Consider the following 10809-nt stretch of genomic DNA (forward strand, 5'->3'; position numbering starts at 1 on the left):
ACAAAATGAAAATCCTAATAATATTTACAATTGTCTGTACATTACAAATTTAAATTTAAAATTATGTATTGGTTACTCAATTACTTTGTCAGTATTGAGTCTATTTATCTGTGCCGAAAATGTAACTTTATCTTTTTAAGAATGACATTTTATGAACATCTAATCCAAGGTGATTTTATGTGATACATGTGATGGTTTATATTGATTGTGATAGAAAACTATCCTGAGCGCCTTGCCACTGAACCACCTGTCAGCTCCGTGTTTTGTGTAAAGATTATATATTTTTGTTTTCCCTTACCGTTTACTGCTTACCATTACTGCGATCGTCTGTGTAAATTTACCTTTTTAAAATGTTTTAAATGTCTATTCCATCAAATGAGATCATGCTTTAGTGAAGAAGATGTTCTCTTTTGCCAGCTTTGTTTGTCCTTTTCAAATATTCCATGTAATAATTCTTCTGTTGCTGATGCCAATTTAAAACTAGCCATTTTCGATTTCGGTTTTGTGCTGAAAACTTTAAATTAAAATTTATGTCTTCGGTTTGTTTGTTTCTACAGCTTCATGACCGCAATATAACTTCAATACCAGAATCCAGGGTGTTATCACCAAATACTAGCCAGGTTCAAAAGCCTAACTGGTTTCAACAGGACGACAGTGACAAGACTGACGAATCAGAAGATATGACACCAGCCAAGCCGCTTACGACATCCAATGAACCAATAGCAAATGAGAACTTGCTAGTTAATACCCAGGATGAAAAAGTCTAATTGTTAAATTTCCTATCCTGCAATTAATATCATATTTTTAACAATTATTGTTGTATTATCACGTATGGTAATATTTATCATGGAATGTTTGTGTATTTATATGCTGATAGAAATAAAATAATAAAATAAAAGAAGTATAATTATTATTTAGGATATCTTTGTTTTATACAGTATTTCGTAGATTTTTATTATGTGGGTAATTATATTCATAATTTTTGTATAATAATTTTCTAAAACTATCTAGGAGAATAGGATTTAATACTTATTTTAATACTGTAAATGATAAAATAGGCGCTGCGTAGCACTCATAAATTTTGTTGATATTTTAGTGTGGTATTTAATCTGCAGTGTTATGATATTTGAGTTGTGTGCTTGTGAGGATCAGGGCGTCAACACCAGAGTTCTGTATGATGTGCGCCAGAGTTTGATAATACAATGTGTAAGGGCTAATACAGCATGTAGATAGTGTCACCATTTAAAAACAAAGTTGGTGCAGTGCCTGATGAGGAACTTTATTTTATCATTTATAGTATGTATACCTAAAAATAAATAAGTAGTCTACACTTTGATTTAACAGTAATATAAATCATACTAAAGGGCATTATTATTTTAGCTTTGTTCCAAAAGATACACCATGTTGTTAAATTTCTCATGTATAAAAATTACATGTAAGTAAAAACTACTCATGTAAGTTTAAACATTCTCATGTAAGTTTAAACATTTCATGTATACATGTACAACAATTCTCATGTCAAGTTTAAACATTCTCATGTAAGTCAAGACATTTTATGTATACATGTACAGTCTCATGTAAGTTTAAACATTCTCATGTAAGTCAAGACATTTTATGTATACATGTATAACAATTCTCATGTAAGTTTAAACATTCTCATATAAGTTTAAACATTTCATATATACTGTACATGTATAACAATTCTCATGTAAGTTGAAACATCATGTAAGTTAACATTTCATGTATATAAAACCTCTCATGTAAGTTTAAACATTTTGTATGTAAGTCAATACATTTCAGGTAGGTTTAAAAATTCTTATGTAAGATAAAAATGCTCATGTAAAGTACATACATCAATTATGTAAGTTAAAACATTCTCATGCTTTTTAATGGAAAGTTTGAAGTTTGATCTTTATTTCATGAAGTAATGGCAGTGGTTTTTTTGCAACTAACTAAGACCCCATTTACACTTACGATTAGGTCCTGGACCGCTCCAGAATCGGGCCCAAATTTAATTGTTTGTTTCATTATTTTTATTGACAATTAATGATATTATAATGTAGTTTATTTTTACTAAAAGCTATTTTAGCTAACTTTATGTATTGTACATATTGTACACAGTGTTAATATTTAAATACAGTAATCAAATTAATGATATTATTTCTAAATTATATAAAATGATTGTTTGTATATTTGACATATATGTAGGGTTTTATTTTACAGTTTTTATATTAAGAAGTAAATCAAGAATCTCACCTACTTTAATTTAATATAGGTAGATAATTACATAAATGGTATGAGAATTAACTATAATCATAATGTAATGTTTTGATTGGTCGTTTGTAAAATATTGTGAATATCATATTTATTGTATGTATACTGTAGTATTATCAGTTTTATAAATTTTGTGTTTTTGTCATTTTTAAAAGATTTTAGCCCTTCTTTTAATTTTAGATATCTTATTGTCACACTATTGGCCTACAGCTCGTACCGAAAATGATCCATGCACTGCTTTTGTTTAAAAAATTATGTTTTTAAACATACAAAAAAGAATGAATTATTTTAATCAGAATCTAATAGTCCTAGAAAAATGTACACTTATTAGGTCTGTGATATCTGTATGATTTTTCAACCATGTTTTTCATTTAATAAAAGCAAAATTTGATGTGTATCCTTGTTGTTATAATAAAATATTATATAAACATAATGAATTGCAATTACTTTTTTTTGTTGTTGTCTATAGTTAACTGTATGATGGTTTTGTATATTTTCTGTATTTGCTTTTCTCAACAAACAATTAAAAATGCACTGATAGCGCACCATACGGAGTTGGTCCTTAGAAACTGTAAACAGTCTTCTTTCTTTCATTCACATAAAACTGTGGTTTTAACACCCAAATAAAATCATGTCTTCCCCTAAATCATCCAAGAATGTAAGTAATTTTGTTTCCGAGAGCAAGCAGGTATGTCTGATTTTACTTTATTTTATATTTAATTTTGTATGTGATAGGCTAGGCCTAGGTAGCCTTCTACTAGGAGGATAGATAGGCACTGGACTGCAGGTAGGTAGGAGACTAGCCTGCCAGTGCCTGCTGGTGGTGGCTAGGCCTAGGCCTGAGAGACCTTACTAGCTAGGCCCTAACCTAACTAGGTAGGCATTGTTTATGTGGGTAGCCTAGGCCTGAATGCTGGCCCTGGCCTGATAAACCAGTAGAGAACTTACACTACAGTTAGGCCCTTACTTAGCTAGGTAGCTAGTGGAGGCTTCATTAAATAGCTTTTTGCTGTTTAATCCAGCTAGGCTAGGCTAAATAAAGTCTAGGCCTAGCCTAGGCTCCTAAAATAATAAGTTATTTATTATATGAATGATGAGATGAGTCTGGACTTCTTTTTCAGGATGTTGATGACATGAGACTAAGCTTGGAAAAGCTGAAAAGTCTTTCTTGTGATGACAAGTCTGAAAATGCAATGCTCCGATCAAGAATTGATGAACAGAGCCAACTAATATGCATCTTGAAGAAAAGAGCTGACGAAGCTCTAGTGCGATCAAAAACGCTCGAAAGGGTAAACACAGAAATGGAACTTTTTCGCGAACGAGCACAAAAAATGATCGACACAGAACTTAAAAGGAACACTTTGCTGGAAACAAGGTTTAATGAACTTGCTGAAAACCACGTAGAAATGATCCGGTTTAAAGATGAATACAAACAACAAAATGAAAGATTAAGAGAAGAAAATTCAAGGTTGATAAAGGAAAATAGAAACTTATTTTCTGCAAAACTCATTCAAAAGGATGGAGAAATTAAAGCACTCCAAACTCAAGTAGAACATTTGAAAGACCAATTAGCAGACACAAAGACATTATGCAGGTAACGTGATTATGATGAGTATTATGTATCACATTTTCTGTTGGCCTTAATCAACCTTTGACACCTTCTTTACTTGAGGATAAAATCAGCTAGTAGCAACAGACTTTTACTCATCAATCATTAAATAATAAGAAAAAACATCACATCAGATAGAAACATGGATGTCTAAAAGTCAAAAGTGGTTGGGAAGTATGATGTTAAAATTAAGATTATTTCGAAGTAAAGAGCCCACTGAATAATTTATATCAATTATTATATTACATTTATATGTTTTTTTCTTGTTTAGCAATTTTCAAACTGAGTTGGCAGAAAAAGAATCTGAAATTGCGCGTCAACGGAAAACATCATCAGGCAATCTTCTCATGCTTCAGAAGAAAATTGACCAGATGGAGCAGGAATTAAAGGGTACTACTATTTAATCCTAAAAATCCTGGTTTTAAAATCCCTACTTAACTCAGATGTTATTGTACTGAATGCTCAGTACATAACCTGTACTTCTCAGATGGGACTCAAACCCCAAGACCGCAGATCACTCTAGCCTGGGTATTCACACCTCTAGACCACAATGAAATACTACAATTGTTTTGTTCCCAATGTACTGTACAGTAAATGACCATCTGTATAATTACATTAGTCTATTTCGTGAGATCTCTACCTGTATAGACTGTACATATGCCATTATTCCCAATATGGACACCCTTCGAAAGGAAAATGGGAGTAGTCCATGTGCTGTAGCGGGCCGTACAAAGGTCTCTCGCGCATGACATCGTCCTCATATTCCTTTTGCTTTCCATGAAAAGGACATGCATGTAAATTATCATCCTGATGCCTTCTACATTGCGATAGGTAATTATCATCACAAAATAATCAGATTGTTATTATTTATTTCTTTCCAACTAGCGTTTGCAGAAGTTAATAGTAAATTGAAGATGAAGGGTGATTCCGCAGAGAACAATCAGATAATTAAAATGGAAAAACTGACAAAAGAAAGAGATGAGTTATTACAATTGTCCATGCAACGCGGAAAGCTTATCCAGGTATTATTTATTTATGGGTTATTGTTGGCAATTTGAGGGTGTTGTACTATACACACCTGGTTTTTTTCTGTCTAATTGAAACACATGGCCAGAACCAAGATGTTAGGTGGCGACAGGATGAACAGGGAGAATGTGTGTCTTCCCTCTCAATCAATTACCTCAAAAAAGGTGGGGAAAGAGGCGGAACACCTTTGGATTCACCAGTAAAACACACTTGAATGATTTTACTTTGTAGGGCAAACAGAAAGAAATAAAACTTCTTCAAAACCAAATACAGATTGCAGAAAAAGAAGTGCAGAGAATGGAGGACAAATTTGAGTAAGAAGTGTATTTTTTTATTTATTATTATTATTATTATTATTATTATTATATATTACATTTACAACAATCATTTACTTATTTGAACTATTATTCAATATTACTGTATTTATTAGTGAAAAGATGGGTTGTTGTCCCGGACACATTTTATACATCCTAATAATATGAAATATTTTTTAATTTATAATTTCTAAATAGTTTTATTAAAATGAAACATTTTCATTTAGTTCTACAGTAGACATTGTAAGTTAAGACTAGTTTCATATCACAGGTAAATTGTACTCACTTCTTACTATATATTAATTTGTTTAGTCTATACACCAAGCACATAGCCAGGCTGAATGAATTCTCCTTTTCTCTAATACTCCTTTCAAACTAGAGACCAGCAGTGGGAGTGGGTAAAATAGTTCTAATTAGCCAATAGCTCATGAAGATTCCCCCTCCCTCTGTAAAAACTCTTGCTACAGGCTTGTACACTGTACTTTTAAAGCTATTTAAAAGCAATGTGTTATATTAGTATTTGTCTATATTAACATTTACAGCAGTATCAATTATGTTTGCATTGTTTAAAACTTTTCACTATAACTACTGTGTATAGTTTTCAATGTCAAAGTAAATATGCAATTGTTTTGTGGTTTCTAATTGTTTAAACATGTTTGCTCTTTAATTAACTAATGCTATTAGTTGAAAGGAAATTCTGTTATCATTGTGTGAGGGGGATTTCTAAATTTACAATGAAAAGATAGAACAACAACATTCAGTTGAGCACTTTATTTTGCCATTTTTAAGCTGTGGGCCCCACTATTTCAAAATCCAGGATCTCCCAATGCTTCTAGACATGTGGACAATCATGTCGATATAAAACTTTATATTACATATATGGTCAACCATGTTCAACCATTCTACTTTTTTCACTGAGTACAGTACATGCTTCTGCAGTTGTGGTCGAAATCTTTATTTTTTACTCAGCAGTTTAGTGTAGACCTATGTATTTCATTGGCTAAAAATGTGGATGTAAAGAGATATTTTACTATATGTTTGATAAATCAATATTTTTCATTTTAAGACGAGAAGAAGCAGCAGTGTCTAGTAACTTGCAAGTTATTAAAATGAAAAAAGAAAGAGACGAGGCAGAAAAAGCAATCAAACAACTCCGAATGGTGAGATTTTTTTTCATTGTTTGTTATCGACATTGCTAATATGGAATGTGACTATGTTCTGTTACAAAATCAGTCACTTTATAATGCACTTAATAATGATTTGGGCCTTGGTAATTTTCTAAAATAGAGATGGAAAATTACACTACATGCCTGGTCTGTATATAACTTTTGACATTCAGAGTTGAATGGCTATGTACAGTAATTTCAATTGTTTAATAACAAAATGATATCAGCTATGCACAAATTTTTGATTTTCTTCAGGAATACGAAGCATTTCGTAACCACACTCGTAGCATGTTGGCAAAGGAGAGGCAGTTAAATTCTCAGTTACGTAACCTGACTTCATGATGTCTTCTCGAGGGCAGTATACACAATCAAATAGTTCTTACTATAACAGCGAGACGGTAAAGAGTTGAATGAGTAATTTGTTATTTATACACACGAGCACAGCTCAAGTAATATTGTTTTTTTTATTTAGTTTTACAGTAAACCACTTCCTGTTTATACCATTTTCCTTATTTTATTGAAAAAATGTTTGGTATATAAATGATATAAAAAGCTTCCAAAAGTCTATAAGAAAAACACAACGGTTAACAGCTAAAAGTTCCCCAGCGATAACCAGTTAAATTATGTTCCAACACGCTAGTTTTATTTAACCACAATTGATTGGTCAGATGTTTTCCCTACTCTGTACTTTATACCAAGTATATTGAGAACAGCAAGTAATCGTTGGGTGGGACTCGAACCCACAACCTCTAGATCACTGCTGATCTCCGGCTGTTTATACTAGACCACCGAGCTTGTGCTGATGACTAGGGGTTAGATTTAACTCATTATTTGAAATTTGTTTTTTTTTTCGACTGCCAAGAACTTACAGTAGGGTTAATAATAGGTTATTTGTTCACAGATGAAACCGGCCCTTAAAATGCATTACTTTAGTGATAAATGTATAAAACTAAGACCAAAGTAATCTCTAACCTAATCCAATCGTGCTGACATCCTGAAGACGTCAGTAGGCCTACAGACTGTAGTAAATAAAGTCTTCCTAAATTAATCTCAACAACAATAATTCCAGCTAAACACATTTGATGTTTCTTTTAAACTTCAATTAATGATAATAGTATAATACCTTTAATCTTTTGAATGTCAGTTAGCAATCCACTTTCTTTTAAGGTAATTTTACAGTTAATTTTAAATATTTAAGTAATTATATATAATATCCTGTAAATAAAAATATAAATAATTCAATATTATCTATCAATGTTTTGTATGTCTAGTCTTGTGTCCGGTATTTTTATCCAATACAAAACGATTAGGGAAATGAATTATTAATTAATGAATTAAAAACCACTTTAAAGCTTTGTCTACACTATCAAACTAGTTTGACCATAAGTGTGATGTGCCCAAATATGGTAGTAATATATATATGGGCACATCACATTTTGTTGTCACATAAAGTTTGATAGTGTAGACAGAGCTTAACTTTGCTTCACATTGCTGTCATGATAATTTCAATTCTACAAAATTGTGTTGATGATTGTAAGGATGATGAGAGTAATTATTTTATTTTATTAAAAAGTGACACGGTGTGATACAAAATCTAAAACTAATTAAATAATACACTTAGAAACTAAAACTATTTATCAACAAAAAACATTTTATTCATTCTATACATAAATACAATAAAAAACATGTAATATAACTTATCTGAACTACATTATAAATCTTTATTTTTTTTATTGTTTATTTAACTTCATCTTCTGATGTCTACATCAATGGTTTTAATTCTTCTACGACAAAGTGTTGAAAATCAAAATCAATTACATGCATTTACATTTTTATTCATTTCAAGCCAGAGCCTCGTTTGCCTTTATCATGTTAGATAAAGTTTCCCAGGGTGCACTGCGAGGAAGTGAGGTTGGCAAGTCAAAGACTTTTTACACCCCAATTTATTTATTTTTTTTTTTATTTTATATTAAATTACATTACTTTTTTTTTGTATTTTTTATATTATTTTGTTTGTATATATTGTAAGTTTTATTTTTACTTTCATGATTTACTATTTATTTTGAATATCATTACTATATTATTTGTATTATTTATTTTAAAAAAAATATTTTATATTTTTATTAAAGGTATGGATGAGTATTAAGTTATATGTTTAATTTTACAATTTGATATTATTTTAAATATTATTTTATATATTAGATAGTATTATATATTTGATTTAACATATTTTTGTTTTAATAAATTTTGTATATATTAAGTTGGTAATCTAATACTTACAGTTGTTTAGTTGTTTAAAGTACTAAACTAAACATATTTTATCTTAATATTTTTAGGTTAAGTTGATTTATATATTTAATGTATAAATATCAAAATTATAATATCTATATTATTCTCATCATTTATTATACCCTTTATTTTAGTTTAAATAATAAAAATAAATAAATTAGATTTTCTTTTTCAATTCTTAATTTAAAATCACTAATTATTATTTTGTAATTTATTACATTATTTACTGTTCCTGATATTTGTCACTTATTTTACTTCAATTTATTTTATAATACTAAATGAATTTAAAGTAATAACTGTTTAAATTATTAATATTTTTAATTTTTGCTACACATAATTTTGATTCCTAACATAAAAAATTACAGTATTATGTTGCTTATTAGATAAAATATTAGATCTGTATGCTTTATAATTACAGTACTTGCATAATAAATTTAACAAATCTTTTTTTATTAATATTTATTTATGGTAATATTGTTACAAGTATGTTTATTAAAGTACATTTACATTTATTCCATTTATTTGTTACGCAATGATAATATTATTTTACAAGTCTGTTTATTAAACTGTATTTACATTTATTAAATTTATTTGTTACATAATGATCATTATTTATTTATTACCATACACTATCAAACTAATATTATTGCACTATTAAATATAATTTATATTACTGTATTATTTACACTATTATTACAGTATATTGCACAGTATTATTATATTTATTATATTATTTATTTATTATTATTTATTACATTGTTATTAATATCACTTGTTAATATCACTAATTAATTATTACATTATTGTATTAATGTTGCACTATTATGTTTATTATATTTTAATTTATTATACTAGACCTACTATTATTATTAATGCTTTATACACTATTATTATTTATTTTCAAATATTTTTATTTGTATTACTATTTTTATTACACCATTAATTTTATTACATTATTGTACTATTAAAATATTGTACCATTTTGAAAACAAATCTGAAAGAAAAGACTGAAAGTTGTGTTAGTAAACAAGTAATTTAATTACAATGAGAACTGTGCACTGGCTTAGCTTTGTTACGGATCATGTTATTGTTATCATGATGAACACTTCTGAACCAGTTCATTGAAACGTTAATCTCTCGTACTTCGTCAACAGAACAAGATATTTGAAGTTCTGGAAAGAGTTTACCAACGTTCTCTTTCATAAGGTCACAAGCAACCAAAATGGCTGCAGTGGCCAATCGTGATGCATAAGTCTGGGTCATTACAGTATAGCTGTTAGCAGCTTGTACGATTAACCTTTGAGCTTGGATCCCTACCTGATCCATAGAAAATAAAACATCTGGGTGATGATGTGGTCGAAGTACAACCCACTTCTTACAATGAGCATTAAGAAAGTCTAAAGCAGTCGGTGCTTCAAGACCGTTGATGCCTAGAGTGGAATCAATCAAATTAGTAAATCTTTTAATTTCTGGTATTTGTGTGTATCCTAAGCCAAGTAAAGTTCTGTATAATACATTTATTTCTCTTCCAAGTCGAGAAACAGCGGTCAAAACAAAAGCACCGATTGTCACGAACCGGATACTTTCAGACGTCATGGCATGTGTCGTCTTTGACATGAAATTATCTAAGAGGCATACAGCATTGAATCCGAAACCATGACCATAGTTAAACTGACGTGACATGGTCATTAATAAATCTACTTGGTGTTTTCTGATATTTTTAGAAATTAATGGATGTTTTTTCAACCAGTCATGTGGAGAAAGTTGCTCATTCTTAAGCCGTTCAATGTGAACTAAACTTCCGTCACGGAATATCGACAATGGAACTGACTTACCTGTGGACTTACCTGCTGACGTCATGTTGTACGGATCTTTAGCCAGAAGTGGAGGGTAATCCTCGTACAGTTGTTTCTTAGGAGGCTCAAATTCTGCACTACTAAATGCAATATCCTCCCAATAATAAGACTTCACTTTGAAGCCACGATTCCAGAAGTGATCATGTAACTTATTACCCCTTTCAAGACACACTTTTTTCCGGCGTAGATATTCCTCTCTGTCGCCACTAGGAGGCTGAGTGTCAGTCGGCTTAACTGACCTTGATGTTGATGGTGAGGTATCGTCAGGTTTACTA

General features: G+C 30.1%; 2 protein-coding genes across 3 annotated transcripts in view; both read left to right on the forward strand.

The window, feature by feature from the left end:
- Window positions 1-10809, forward strand: part of LOC144840230 (autophagy-related protein 9A-like) — a 209063-nt gene that overhangs the window by 13119 nt on the left and 185135 nt on the right. Inside the window, exon 23 of one of the 2 annotated variants that reach the window (XM_078695975.1) lies at window positions 558-808. In XM_078695975.1, the coding sequence (XP_078552101.1) occupies window positions 558-767 (210 nt within the window). In that variant the 3' untranslated portion in view covers window positions 768-808. Of the gene's footprint in view, window positions 1-557; window positions 2654-10809 lie in introns of those variants that run through there. The other variant, XM_078695974.1, reaches the window with a different exon arrangement.
- LOC144840115 (coiled-coil domain-containing protein 89-like) lies at window positions 2827-7667 on the forward strand. The gene is made up of 7 exons (XM_078695785.1): window positions 2827-2962; window positions 3396-3868; window positions 4155-4273; window positions 4769-4905; window positions 5141-5223; window positions 6290-6383; window positions 6645-7667. The coding sequence occupies exons 1-7, from the start codon at window positions 2906-2908 to the stop codon at window positions 6729-6731; spliced, it is 1050 nt and encodes a 349-aa protein (XP_078551911.1). The 5' UTR covers window positions 2827-2905; the 3' UTR covers window positions 6732-7667.

Source organism: Antedon bifida, chromosome 4, assembly GCF_963402885.1.
Source record: "Antedon bifida chromosome 4, ecAntBifi1.1, whole genome shotgun sequence".
In the NCBI taxonomy this organism is placed as follows: Eukaryota; Metazoa; Echinodermata; class Crinoidea; order Comatulida; family Antedonidae; genus Antedon; species Antedon bifida.